General features: G+C 44.0%; 1 protein-coding gene across 1 annotated transcript in view; it reads left to right on the top strand.

Annotated features, from left to right (window-relative positions):
* The window catches only part of LOC306705901 (receptor-type tyrosine-protein phosphatase F), a 116,778-nt gene that overhangs the window by 54,428 nt on the left and 47,225 nt on the right, over window positions 1-15,125 (top strand). The window contains exons 7-12 of the mRNA XM_079172777.1: window positions 4,037-4,306; window positions 5,214-5,795; window positions 6,910-7,043; window positions 7,448-7,592; window positions 11,021-11,326; window positions 12,137-12,330. Coding sequence (XP_079028903.1) covers window positions 4,037-4,306; window positions 5,214-5,795; window positions 6,910-7,043; window positions 7,448-7,592; window positions 11,021-11,326; window positions 12,137-12,330 — 1,631 coding nt within the window. The remainder of the gene's footprint in view (window positions 1-4,036; window positions 4,307-5,213; window positions 5,796-6,909; window positions 7,044-7,447; window positions 7,593-11,020; window positions 11,327-12,136; window positions 12,331-15,125) is intronic.

The following is a 15,125-nucleotide window of genomic DNA, read 5'->3' as shown; positions in this document are numbered from 1 at the left end:
AAACGTCAATATGTCACAGAGGATAAAGTGCTGCAGTCTGGCTTTTCTCTAACCAAAATATCTTCATACTGTTCAATGTGTGTGTGTGTCTGTGTGTCACGGAGGGTAACTTACCGAACGATCAATTCAGGTCAATTTTATGAAGAAAACGAGTGGGGACAGGAGCACATCTAGTGTCCTTTACACCAGCGAGTACTCTTGAGATCAGAAATGTCCTTTCAGTCTATCGTTAATGATAAGAAGTCAAATAGATTTGACTGCACAATAATGTCACAGTGTGTCAAACCAAAGTCATATTTCTTTAAATGTTTTACACCTAATCTGTTTGATTTTGATTTAAAATTATAGATGTGTCACTGCAGTTTAATAATTGCAAGACCAAATGACGAAGATCATTTTAAATCATTTGTACGAGTGAGTTTCCCTCCGCGTCACTGTATGTATGCATTATATCTGTACCATGTCACTAACCTCCACTGTGTCTGCGGAAACACTGTTCTGTTTCACTGTGTTGTCTTCCTCTCCGTCTTTTCATTCCATCGCTCACCTCTCATCAAATCACTTCATCCACAAACAGATCAGCGTGAAGGTTGGTCATTTTCACTTTTAATCCCCTCCCTTCAATTTGATACAGATTGTAGGTGAGGTAAACCATCCTTTTTACACCCTCTGATGAAGACACAGATATCCCTTCCCTGAAAAACCCACATTTTAATTATAGCTCTCCCTGATCCATCCAATGTAAATGTGTCGTTTTGTCTATTCTTGACTGCATGAATCCCTGAATAGTTCTTGCATGACTTCCAGCGCCACTCCCCCAAACCGTGTTTCTAGTCTCCTTGCCAAGACACACAAGGAGTCCCCGTGAAGTTTGCTTAAGCCATTATTAGACCTCTGTTTTGTAATGTAGCGGGCATTCTTCCCAACCGCACCCATATGGTTAATGTCAACCACATCCACCAAAAACTACAACTCCTTTCACCTTCAGACTTTACACCCGCCTCTGTGGGCCCATCAGAGGTGTGTGATGGATTACACCGGTATTCAGGTGGCAACCAGATTTGTGAGGTATTTAGGCAGCAACACCCCTCCTCTCCGACTGAGGGACATGGGTATCACATCTGACAAAGCCATTCTCAGGGGATTATGTCTATTTTACAGCCATGGGCATCCTCTACTCAGAATCTAAAGGATGTGATAGGAGGCACATGTTAGCCTAGTGAGAAGACGGACATCCAGCTCGTCTTCGTGTGATGTTTCATTAGGAGGCCCTGCAGCAAACAAGTTATTCATACGTTTATTATGTTGTCCACACATTTATTGACTGAACCTCTGTTTTAGAGTTAATGGATGGTGACAATGACATTGTCCAAGAGAGAGGAGTTAATGTTTTGGAAATTATCTCGTCACTTGTACCATCTGCAAAAACACTGCCGCTCAAAGAGCTGACCTATAGAATATTTAAGAATGAGCTGGCAGTGTGCTGACAGGGGGGATGATCAGCCATTATGGCAGCAGCATAGCCCAGTGCTGCTGCCAGGAAGCCTGGGAGCCCGCTGACTCTGTGCCAGTTTGCTCACATATTGATTGACTGGACAGGTTCTGCTATCCTTGGGCACTTTGTCAAGGCAGTTAAATTTATAGGTATCCAGCAAGCAGGCATGCAGAGTGGAGACGGGGCTTATTTTGTGGTTTTGATAGAGTCCCGGAGCCCGTCTCTCCACGCCGCTCTCAACAGGAGAGAGGCTTCAGGGGAATCGATAACAATTACCTGCCCTCTAGTCATTTTGTTCCACAGCACCTCTCCAAACTTAACCGCACGCCATGAATTATTCACAACATTAAGTGTTCAATATACACAGGCCCCATTGACTGACTGCTCTCAGCACTGTTTAGTCTATGGAATCGTGAAAGAATAACAGACACTTTGAGCTTAATGGTCTTACATTAGGACTGCTCCTCTCAGGTTTCTCTTTTTATACACATATCTTGTGAAAATTAGCAGCACTTGGAGAATGTTACAGTTGCGTGAGAAGAAACAGGTGGTTACCAACATGAGTGGAATACTAACACTTTCTTTCCTCTAAATACTCCAAGTTAATACTGGAAATCAGATGTTCAGTCAAAATATATGAGAAAATTGGACCAAGTCCTTCCTTCATCTTCCTCTCCCAGCGTACTCGTCCAGTATCTTTCCTCAGCTCCCGTGCATGTGTTGCTTGGGAATGTCGTCCCCGTCCTGTTCCCAGGCTGGTAACACCACTACGCCTGTCCCGTGCTTTCATGTAAAAATCAGCCTTATGCCCGTGAACCTCGGAAAGCAGATGTCACGGCTGATGTAAATCTTTCTGGACTGTTATGTGTGTCACTCTTTTCCTGCATGAAACCTTCCTTTATAATGTAGAAACTCACTAAAGCTGTGCCCTCTTGTGCATTGAGTTATTTTGTAAACTTTAATCTTATTATTAATATGAAACGGTCATCATTACTCTGTCCTAGACCTTTGCTGACCTCTTAACTGTTCCCAGTGTTGAATTGATTTTTTTGTTTGCCACACACCCTCTGAAAAGGTTAGAACAAACTGCAATGTTTTGATTTATCAGGTTATTGGTATGAAACAAACACAACTAAAGAATTGGGATATTATTATTTTTATGAGATATTGAGCCAAGTAGTTTAAGCCCACATGACTGTATTGATTAAAAAAGTAGCAGCAGGTATAGCTATATACGGCACCTCAATTATTTTTGGGAATATTCCAAAGAAAGAGAACCAGGTCCCCCTTATTATGGTCCAGTCCAGAGATCCAGCGTTCTCCTGACTAGAATCTCAAAAAGTGATTTTGTGTTTTTTCCATTTCACCATATAATGAGGAGAATAACAAGCACAGCTATAACAACGTTCTGGTTCAAATTAGATTGTGAGGGAGGGAGGGAGGGAGGGAGGGGGGGCAGGCAATGGAAAAGTGGAGGGAGGCTCACATTTGAAAATCCATTTTCATGGAGACCGGTGCAAAAGAGCAATTACAGTCAAGGGTTCTTTTTTTTCTTTCAGTGAGACACAGAGATGTTGTAGTCCATTAGGGGAAACAGGCAGTATAAATTCAGCAGGGACGGTTTCATGCTGTAGTGTTTTGAATACATGCGACCAGCAGTCGTGGGATAGCAATAATGGGTCCTCACGACAGGAGCTAAAGGTTTGGCTTGGCTTCACTTTCTCCATAATCAAGGTTGAAGAAGTCAGAGCTCCTCCTTCCTACATTCAGCACTTACTCTGAAAATGTTCGTCATCTCATGAGTTTAACAGGTCTGACACTGATGGATGTTTAGCTAACACTCTGAAGTTAAGTTTTCTTTGCCATATCAAGCGGATAAGTTTGTTGAAGGGTGTTAATATGGCGGGAATTTCTTGTGTATCTTTATTTTGACAGAAAACAAGTCATATGTAAATGCTGGCGGCCTGCTTATTCTGGGCCAGCTTTTCAGTATTGCATGGAGCTGCTGCATCGGTGTTTGCCTTGTCCCTGGCGACATCAACGGGCCCTTCTAGTCTCCATGGGAACCCTTTTTAATGTCAGCCTATCTGCATATCAGAACTGCACAAAGAGAGGGAGAAAGACGGGCTGAGCAGGAGCCGGAGGAGAGGGAGCGGGAGGAGAAATCAAACAATGCCATCTCCACGGGGTCTCTCAATGATGCAACTCTCGCTACCATTTGACACCCTGACAAAAGAGGGACAGACGTAGTCTCAGGGCTATTTTTTGATTATATCCCCTTTTGTAGGCTAGAGGATAAAACACCCCCTGAAAGTTTTACTGTGAATTTCGAGGGCCATTTTGTAACAGACCTATTATTCCCATTGTGCTTGCCTGCACATTTGGACAAAAGCGATCAGCCCTCCATTCCATTTAGCTTTCCTGAGTTAGCTTTTAGCCTTGTCACGGGGCAAAACCATTCATGAAATATCATAAAACCTTCATATTTCTCTGACATTATCCTACCTATTCACCATTTTCTGCCTCTCTTCCTCCCTTCAGTGCGCAGAGTTCCACCCAGATTCTCAATTCCACCCACCAATCAAGAGGTGATGCCCGGCGGCAGCGTCAACCTGACGTGTGTGGCAGTGGGCTCGCCGATGCCCTACGTTAAGTGGACGATGGGTCAGCTGGAGCTGACCAAGGAGGAAGAGATGCCTTTGGGACGCAACGTGCTGGAGGTCACCAACATCCGTGAGTCGGCCAACTACACCTGTGTGGCCATCTCCTCTCTGGGCATGATCGAAGCCACCGCTCAGGTCACTGTCAAAGGTAAGGGTTCAGACTCGTGGTTCTGTCTGCTGCTGTATTCATGTGGGATGTTGTTGCTGTGACAAACTGTGTTGCTTTTGCTGTTCATTTGAGTCACCCACTGATCTGATGATGAAATATTATAAAAGAAGAAAAAACTACTTTCAAAGGAAAAAACTACTTTCAAATCATCGCTGTCCTTGTGCCGCCTTTGGCCAGTATTTTGTTGATACTTTTGAGTTTAAAATGAAAGACTTTTGTTGTTTGAAGTCTTTATGTCAATGACCGTTAATGTCAGGGCTGCTTTGTGTTTCTTTCTTTGTGTATGTTGAATCCTTTCTTTCTGTATCTAAGTGTGAATGTGGCTTTACCCACCTGTGTGTATGTAACTATGCAAGTGTGTTGTCTACCTTTCGCAGCCTCTCTTATAATCTTTCCTCTCTATTGATCTCAATTTCCACTCAAGTGATCGATACGCAGTGATTTAGAAGGACCACAGCAATACAAACCCCCGTCTTCAAGGAAGCCATTATGAAGACACTCTGTTTTGTTTGTATTCGTTATACAGTCACAACGGGAACCACTCTTGCAATTTTCTTGAATTGTCAGTTGTGACCAGGCCGGTTATAAAACACAAAATTGGGATTTCAGTCTAGCTTTTCTATTCATTTGGGAATAATGGCTGCTGACAGCACTATAAGGATTAGCTTATGAAACAATCATTTCAGTGCTACGAGTTACAGATCAGAGTATTACATGATCAGCCATGCCTTCTTTTGCAATGAGAGATGATTTTAGCTGTATTGTGCCTATATTTTGAGAATCATGGTATCAAATGCGTCAGACATCCAATTTCTCTCAAATTAGCCACACATAACAAAAGTCCATTCTTGATATCAAAGCTAATACCCCGGCTCTCTCTCCTCAGCCTTGCCAAAGCCCCCCACCTCCCTCATTGTGACCGAGACCACAGCTACCAGTGTGACTCTCACCTGGGACTCTGGAAACCCAGAACCCGTCTCCTACTACATGATCCAGTACAGAGCCAAGTCCTCAGACAATGGCTTCCAGGAAGTGGAAGGTGTGGCCACGACCCGATACAGCATTGGTGGACTTAGCCCCTACTCCGAGTATGAGTTTCGCGTCATGGCTGTCAACAACATTGGCCGTGGGCCGCACAGCGACCCTGTGGAGACGCGCACCGGTGAACAGGCCCCCTCCTCGCCACCTCTGCACGTCCAAGCGCGCATGCTGAGTGCCAGCACAATGCTGGTACAGTGGGAATCGCCAGAGGAGCCCAACGGGCAAATCAGGGGCTACCGGGTCTACTACAGCTCAGACATGACGGCTCCGCTCAGCGCTTGGCAGAAACACAACACCGATGACAGCAGTCTGACTACCATCTCAGGCCTGACTCCTGATATCACATACAGCCTCAGGGTGCTGGGCTTCACCTCGGTAGGAGACGGGCCACCTTCTGACATCCTGCAAGTCAAAACCCAGCAGGGAGGTGAGCAGCAAACCACTGTGATTTTCTCTGTGTTAAGTAACGTGTATATGTTCATGTGCAATTTTCCATTTTGCTTGTGCCGGTTGTGTAACCACCACCAATTATGCTGACATATAATACAAGAGAAGGTAGCAGCTTAAGTTAGGTATGTATAGTTAGCTTACGTATTTTATTTGACTCTACATTCTGATTTCTGGCTAAAGACAGACAATCAGAAACTCAAGGAAGAATACTTGGGGACAAACTGTTAAATTTAGGACCTCCATCCCCCTTTTTTATGGCCACTATCTTCTATTTTAATTCTTATTCCATAAAAAGAAAAGAATGATACCAAAGAGTTTTATTGATGAGAGTGGTTAGCGTTTCGCGCCAGTGACATTGGACCCCTGGGCAGAAGTCTATAAAACCACAAAGACCATGCCGGCCTCCAGCAACTGCTGAAAGAAAAGAGACTTTGAAAAGACACTCTGAATTGACCAAGGTCTGTTAAAAGCTTCCACAACAACTTCACACCAGCTGAGAGGGAGTTGAGAAGATGATAAGCGTCTCCACTAAAATTAGAATTAATATTGAATTGCTTCACAATCATCCCTGGTGCTTCTTAAACTCTCAGCTGTTGAACATTAAAAGTCATTGGTCAACATCAAGGCGATCATACACTGATTCCAGCTGCTCTAGACGTTATATTCAGTGTCCCCAGTTATTCATTATTGATTCATTATTAATTCATTTATTTGTTTAGTAGTTTAGTTGTGTAGTTAGTAGTTCAATACACATTTTATTTGTAGTGTGTATGAAATATTAAAGTCAAAGTCAAGAACTCTGTAGCAACCTTCATAATTGAGACAACATTGAATTCATTTTTCTTTTGCCTTTTTTTCCCCAAAATTGTAAAATTGATTAATTACAATTAACGCAATAATGCTACATGTGTGTACCTACAGCTCGTGTGAAAGGGCTCATAAGGCTATTGCCATGCAGACGCCGTCCCACACACTCATTGTTTTGGAGGAGGTTATTGCTGCTGACACTGTGGAGAACATTAAGCTTGAGTAATGTGCCTTTTTTGTTCTTTAATTCTTCAACCTCTGTCCTCTCACCCCTGTGTACCCAGTCCCTGCCCAGCCGTCCAGCTTTGAGGCTGAAGCCGAGCTGGACAGCCGCATAATGCTAACATGGCTGTGGCCCGTACAGGACCCCATCACTAAGTATGAGCTGCAGTACTGGGAGGCCAACTCAGAGAACAAGGTTAGAACAAGAGCGTGAAGTTATAACTACTGTATGACCTAGTTTTCTCTTTATGATGTAATTTCTCTGAATGGGAAGCCTTGGCTGAAGCAATGTTATTGTAGCACTGCAACTCTTCAGTGATGAGAAAGATTCACTATAGTAACAGACAGCAAAGCTGTTCTGCTCTGTCTCTCTGTGTTGCGGCCCTTCGTTTACATCTGCCGGACTACTGCTCCGGTTGTAAAGAACAAGTTGTTCACATTTGGCTGCATTCTCTACTTTGTAGCCAAGTAGGAAGGAGAGACAACAGTCGAGGCTTTAACGATACAACTACCCCAGTGGCTCAACACAGGAAAAGACTTATGTAACTGTGCTTGACTTTAATTGAGTGGCATCTTTCTCTTTAATGTGAAACCCTCCAGATACATGTGACCTTCAACCCAGCCGGTTCCTATGCTGTGGAGGGTCTAAAGCCTGACACCTTGTACCGCTTCTCCCTGGCAGCCCGCTCTGAGATGGGTTTAGGCGTCTACACTCAGCCCATGGAGGCTCGCACCGCCCAGTCCAGTAAGTCTATGATTTCTCTCTGTTGTCTGACCTCCTTGTTGTCCACTAACCAGCGGTTTTGTAAAGCGACGGTCACCGACAGCCGGCTGAAGCAGGTTTCGGTTTAGGCAGGAGAAAGCTAAAGTCAGGCTGCAATGGCAACTTGAATGTCAAGTCAATTTCCGCATTAAAATGCTGACAGTGCAGCCAACCCGGTCAGCCTCACGCTTCCACCACCTCCCCTCTGTCACCAACACTAACCCTCCTGTCCATCTATCTGAGGGCCCTGACTTCAGTGTCAAAGGTACGTTATATGTGTCTTGTTCCCACATTTGTGAGCTGTGCTGTGATTTTTTTTCATCATGTGCTTTTACAGTGCCAGCACTCAAAATGTCACTCTCTGCCAGCTGATTTTTGCTGTGGTGGCACTATGCTTGTACCACCTCACCCAGGAGGCTTGTATTCAATACAAGTGTGCCTTGCCTTTGCCCTGCACAGAACTACATTTAACTAAAAACAAAAGGTTCACGGGGTTCTACCTTTAATTTTTAAGTTGTATCTATGAAATGAATGAAGTTTAACTGGAAGGATGTGAACGACCTGATCAGCTAGAGAGAAGACGTATCACTCTGTTGGAGTTGTTGGAAGTCAGAAACACTCGCGGTTGTTCAGAGGTTACAGAGTGGAGCTTCTGTCCTCACAAAAGATCTTTGAGTACAGACTTTCTTATATACAGTCTGTGGTAGAAACAGCTTGCACAGAGCACACAAATCCTACAACAGACATGTTTAGTTTTAGTCTGCCATCAGGTTACTCATAGAATTAACGTTAATTAGTAACAGCTGATTCACACACTCACATGTGCTGCAGAATAGCCTTGCTACGCTATCTGGCTCTGGGGGACAAAACACAGTGGAGAATAGTAAAGGAAGTTCATATTTTGACCTAAGTTTAGCTCTCACGGATGTGTAATGTTTCCCCCACTAATAGTCTAGAACTAAAGAAGAGACTTCAACAGACTGGTCAGAAGGTATTGATATCTCTTTGTGAAATCTTTCCCTATTAGGACAGACAAAGTCATTGGAGCGCTCACCCCTCCGACAACCACAGAGTTATATAACTGTCAATTGAGATCACGAGTGGTGATGAGTCTGTGTCCTTGGGCCTCTTGACAGCAGGAGTCACAAGGACACATCATTTGGAGAACAGAATTTGGATTTCATGCGGCAGGAGGATGGTGTGCGTGAAATAAGCAGCAGCCTTGAGAGGGTTCTGAGGCAAATGGCAGAGGGAAAGTGTGACATTTTCTCGTGCTGCATTTAAATGGTTAGTGTCATTTTTTTTAAGATTCAGAGCAATGAACATAACTCAGCTGTTTATATATGATGAAACACTTCAACTCTGCTACTCAGCTAAGGACTTGACAGTTGCATGATAATTTACCTACAACCGAACGGGAAATTATCTAAATTACAGTGGTTAAACACTGCAGCAGGAAAGACATTTTATATTGAGCTTCAACACTTTGAGGGAGGAGAGGTAGAGATATTTTATTGTGTTCATCTATAATTCAATCTCTATTTAAAGCCCAACTCTTTATCTTGCTTTGAAATCGTCCAATTTGACTTTAATCCAGCATATTTTTCATCAGGACCTCATTATCACAATTAGTTCTGCAAATCAGCAGCCTTACTTTGATTCAGCCTGTCACCTTGTTTTGTGATACACATGGTGCTGTTAGGTCTCTGTAGCTTCCTGTCCACTCGCTTGTGGATCAGGGACCACCTGAGGACACTTCTCCTCTGTTAAGCTTTGAGGGAACTGTTCATTGCTCTGCTTATTAAAAATTTAAAAAAATTTCATGGGCATGATTTGTAAGAACACCTTTTATTTTATTTTTTCTTGGTTCGTTTTATTTTATTTTTAATAGTTTTTTTTGTTGTAGAGTTGAACAAGTCTGTGATTGAGTTAGATGCACGAAACGTATGAATGCTATTGTGTTTGATCTCGTTGTTCTTGTATTTTTAAATAGTTTATTGGTTTTCTGTTTTTACCTCTGGACTTGAGAGCTTACATATCTTTTATACTGTGGCTGTTGTAAATAATCTTATTTATTGCAGTAATCTTATTATTCCAGAGCAACTCTTAACTCTAACTCTGTTATTTCTGCTTCAACACTCACTGGGACATGCCAGAGGAGCTAGTGATTATAAATCATAGCAGGGTGAGGTGGACGGAATATAATTGAATCTTAGACATTAAATATAACGTTGACGTCCTTTTGGACAGTAGTTTTCATACCAGAACCGTATTGCTACAACATTGCCGGTTTGATTGCAATCATTCAAATCCAAAGGCTTTGAAATATTACATCATTATTGTTTTCCATGGTGGTGGCTACAAACCAGATGTTGACAATAGCCAGGATGTTCATGACGGTATTGATTACGAAATGATAGCCTCATGTATGACTTGACAGTCCAGTGTATCTCAGCTGCAGCACTGAGCAGTGTCTGACAAACACTTTGAAGCTTCTGCATCAATGTGTGAACACCAGTCAACACTGTCAAGCACTTGTTCACACACTCGCACATCTATGGCCAGTTTATTGCTCCCTCGGCGTGCTGCGAGAGGCAGCAGAGAGGGCAGTTTGGGACAAATTACGTCTTTATAAAAACATAACCTTGTATAAATTTGGCACATTTTACATTCGGTTCAACCCACCCTGTAGTTTGATGGCCTCTCGCATAAATGCAGTTCCAAACACAGCTTCAGCAGTTGCCTGGTAATGTGTTTTTGCAGCCAATCTCTCAGTCCGGAGGCTGCATCCTGTTTAGTATGGAAGCTATTTTGTATTCAGTATAATAAAAAAAAAAAAATGTAATATTCAAACTAAAAGTATCACCGACAGTATGAGTGCTAATTACTTGTGATTCCCCCAGCTCAGAAATAGACTTTCATTAAGGTAGATGACAGATCTAAAACATGGAATAGGTTGGCTGGACCCTGATATCAGGTCTCTCACAAAGATCTGGGAAAAAGAAAAAGATACTTTCTTTATAGGGGCAACAAATAAGCATAAACATTTTCACTGAAAAGACTAATGCCACTTTCAACAATGTTCAAGCTTAATGTGTAATGTCTGCCCCTGTTTAGTCTTTCATTTAAATAATACATATGCAGTGCAATACATTTATACAGAAATCTGCTCAATGGTGTCAGATGAGCAAGAAAATTATGCTTTCACTTTTCATATGTAGCTTCATTTTTTATACTCACTGTAGGTGGTGAAACTCAATATTACACTTTGAATATTACATTTGCATTTTCTTATTCTCTCCTGTACAAAAAGCTTCCATAGTTTTGCCTTGTGTTTGCCTGTGGTTTTTTTTTTTGGTTTGCTTGATCCGTGCCCCCGTCCATGTAGTTGTGCTCCCCTCCCCCTGCAGCCCCATCCGCCCCCCCTCAGGAAGTACATCTGGTCAGCCTGAGCTCCACCAGCCTCAAGGTGAGTTGGGTGGCGCCGCCCGCCGCTAGCCGCCACGGCGCCATCGTGCGCTACACAGTCAGCTACCAGGGCCTGGCTGGAGAGGACACGGAGCGGCATGTGGTGATGGACATCGGCGCAGACGCCTCTAGCTATGTGCTGGATGGCCTGGAGAAGTGGACTGAGTATCAGGTGTGGGTGAGGGCACACACTGATGTGGGCCCGGGCCCTGAGAGTGCCCCAGTGAGGATGAGGACCAAAGAGGATGGTAGGTTGACACCTCCCCTTTAGCAGAGTGCTCTCCGACTCTTTTGCTTGGGGCTGCCTGTCACTATTTTCCGTCAATATCTTCAACGTCGTCTGCACATTTCTCTCTGTCTTGTTAATCAATTTTGAGTTAATGAGACGACAGTGGTGGAAGAGTGGGTCACCTTCTCTTTTTAAGACTTCTACATCTATGGCAGGTTAAGGCTCATCACCCGTGGGCCCACGCTCTGCACCTCATTCCTGTGTTTTCACTGTTTAAATTCCCTCTTGTTGTCCTTTCTTCTGGTTTAAGGAATAGAAGTGGAGCGGAACTCTCCCTCTCCATTCTGTAGCTCTTGCCTCTTTTTCTCACTCGTTCCTCGTTTTGTTTGCAGTGTGATAGAGAGTGGCTGCTCCTAAGAGAGTCCTTTATAATTCATGTGTTTGAAGGTTGCTGCAACACTGCTAATTTCATACTGAAACTAAGGACATTACAGACGTCGCTAGACCACATGCTGTCTGGCGTAGGGTGTTTTGGGGACATGGTAGATATAGAATGTCTAAGCGGAGTGGAGATAATTTAGATTCTTGGCCAGATCTAGTATAATTTCCTTCAACAGAGCACTCAAGTCTATAAAAAAAAACTCAGGAGTCATTATTGTGGTTTTTGGCTCCTCGTCACAAAACACAGTCAAGTGAGGAAAATCACAAACTCAGCATATTTTGACTCATTACTCCCTCCCCCTCTCTCTCACCCCGTCTGTCTCTCTCTCTCTCTCTCTTTCTGTCTTACTCTTGCCCCCCCCCCCTCGTTTTTTTCCCTGGTTTCTAGTGCCTGGAGCACCCCCCAGGAAGCTTGAGGTTGAGGCCATAAACTCCACAGCAATCCGGGTTACCTGGAAGCCGCCCATACAGGGGAAGCAGCACGGCCAAATCCGTGGCTACCAAGTCATTTTCTCTCGGCTGGAAAACAATGAACCGCGAGGCCACCCTAACATCATGGACGTTGCTTTGCCAGAGGCACAGGTACTGGAAGATGTCTTACTCTTGTTCAGTCTCTCGCTGTCTCCCTTTCACTGTCGATAGCTGTCTTATGTTCATTTCCCATTATTTTCATTCTCCACCGCTCCCGTATTCCCTTCCGTTCTCTGAGTTCACGCTTCATTTCCCTCATACCGCGTGACACACGTGGAATTCTCTTTCTGTCGACTGCAGTATTCCCCCCCCCCCCCCCTCTTTTTTCATATTTTTCCACATGTGACATTTGACTCTAAATTGGTACCCTGCTTCCAGAGCTTTGGATTAGCTGTCGTAACAAGATCCATTCTAATTCTAGAGTAATAGCTATTAAATATTTTATGTGTGTTACATCAGGACGGGGCTTAGTGGGATCAATGCACCTCTCTTTGCGGGTTTTAGCAGTAATACATATGCACTGCCTTGTTACCATGTTTATAAATTAGAGTTATTTTCCTGACACCGCCCTTAACACATTAATGCAGGCTGCTCCGAATCGCCCAAAGCTATGTGACACCATGAGATGAATGAGAGATTGTAATCCTTAAGAGGGATTCAGAGATTCATGAATATTTTAAAACCCAAAAACCCCACTCTCACTTCTTCCCTCTCTTCGGGAGAGGAGAGACCAGCTTAAGAGCCTCCTTCTGATTGTTTGCCGGGAGTAACATTTACACGAACACGCATTCACTCGCACCCCCGATGGCCTAACACATGAACATCTCATTTCAACAAGTAAGCGCTCCCTGGCCGCAGGAACACCGCTAAAAAAAATCAGGACAGCCTCGCTTGAGTCTCTGAGCAGCATTTGCCAATAAATGCTTTGCAGCCGTATTTAGGGAGACCAACAGGTTGCTGGTTGAGTTCCCAGGCAGTGTACACTGCGATGCCCTTGAGTGGGGTATTAACCCTAATTTGCTTTGGCAAACACTCCGCTGTCTACAGTCTTATCATTACAGAAGGGGAAGCACTGTCAAAGTCACCTTGTCCGATGTGCTACATACCAAGTGAGGCTAAATACGAGCTTGTTGATCCCAGTAGTGTAACCGGGCATTCAGTGATAAATACATAATGAGTATTTTTTGTGTGGTTGTCAGGCGACCCAAGTGGCACATCTCTCATGCGCCTTTATAGTATCGCATTAACATTAAGGTCAGTATGGCCAGTTAGAGCGGGGAATAATGCATGGCGTTAGGCTCTGGCTAAATGGTCCACCCTCAACCCCCAAACACAGTCCAACACCTTTGTTTCACAGCAGTATTTCCTGGCAGCTGCTGTTGACAGTTCATTTTTAATGTGACTGTGAACTAGAGTGCTTGACAGCCAGGACCGCATCGTTTGATCTGAAAGAAGACAAAAACATGGGGGCTTCTTGTCTTCCTGGAAGTGTTTTGGACATGTGTAGCGTGACTTTGTCTTGCTGAACTGAACACGACCCTACTTGTTGTGCAAACAATGCTCCCCGCCATGTCTCATTTGTGCCAGGTTCACACAATAAACACGAAGACACGCTGCAATTTGGCGCTCAGGATAGCTCTCATGTTCCAGGTTTGATCTCCAGGACACCTGTTAAACTCACCTTTCCCTCCCTGGCAGAAACCTGACTTTCTCCACCTTCCTCCTATTGTTTCCTTTTCTCCTCCTCTCGTGTCCTCCTTTTGCACCCTTCCTGCCTGAGAAGCCGGTTGAGTAATTACCAGAGGCTTGCGTGCAGGTTGGTTACCCTTGATTGAGTCATCTCAACGGATTGTTTTCTATGAGATAGCGCCGCGTAGCCAACCTGCAAGGACCTGCCCGGACGTCATTAAAGACCACACAGTCAGCAGACGCTCCCTTGTCCACGTCCGCTCAACTGGTTTTGAGAACAATCCCTCTTTTTCTCACACATCTTTTCATTCCCATAACCCAACAACAACTGGAAAAAAACATGAGCAGACATGCTCGCTGTTAGATCAACCTTGCAGTAGGCGTTCCAGCTGGCTGAGAAGAGTTCGTGACTCACCCTAGACTCATGCAAATCCCACAAATGCACACCTGTAATTGATGAATAACAGGGGAAAAAAACGATTTTCTTCCAGTGTTTTTCTCAAGAATTTACCTAATGTGTTGTGAAATCAGTTCCATATCCACCCTTTCACCTGCATTGAATGCACAGTAAGCCTGCCAGGAGGAAAAAAAAAGAAAACACTTTCCAGAGCTCTCACAACACAGCACAAGCTCACCTTAGGCTTCAATCACAAATCTAAGCAGATTTTTTGGATTGCAGATGCTGTCAAAATCGCTGTGACCCCCTCACCTTGTCTTTGTCTCTCTGTTTCTGGCTCCTTCTCTCCTCTTCACCCTCTCTCAGGGTTAGCTGAAACGCTGGGAGGAGAACTAGGAGAGCCTGCCTGTGTGTGGGCGGTTAAAGCGCCTCTTTTCTTTTCAAGCAGGAGCCCACACAGCGCCCTCATTTCTAAATGCTAAATTTAAACCAGAGGCCATGTTAACAGTGTGATGTTATCAACCCCTTTCTAACCATGTTTCTATTGGGAAAGTGGCCTGAACTTGAGTGGGCAACTCCACACCACATAGCCTGCTCTATCCCTGTGCACTCACAGCAACCTATAGGCCCATGTGTCGTCTATGAAAAAAACATGTATATATATTGATTGAGTTTGAAGCCATTAGCCACTGTTTGTGTATCTATACATTTTTTGCACAAGTTTGCCTTTATTCAGCACTACTTTTCCAGGTTCATTTTGTTTGACCACTCATGCGTTTTCGTGGTGTGTGTGTGCGTTTGTGTGTGGAAGCGAGCGAGC

This window comes from Pholis gunnellus, assembly GCF_910591455.1.
Source record: "Pholis gunnellus genome assembly, chromosome: 14".
NCBI lineage: Eukaryota > Metazoa > Chordata > Actinopteri > Perciformes > Pholidae > Pholis > Pholis gunnellus.
Note: the sequence above shows the minus strand (reverse complement) of the source record. Positions and strands in the feature narration are given on the sequence as shown.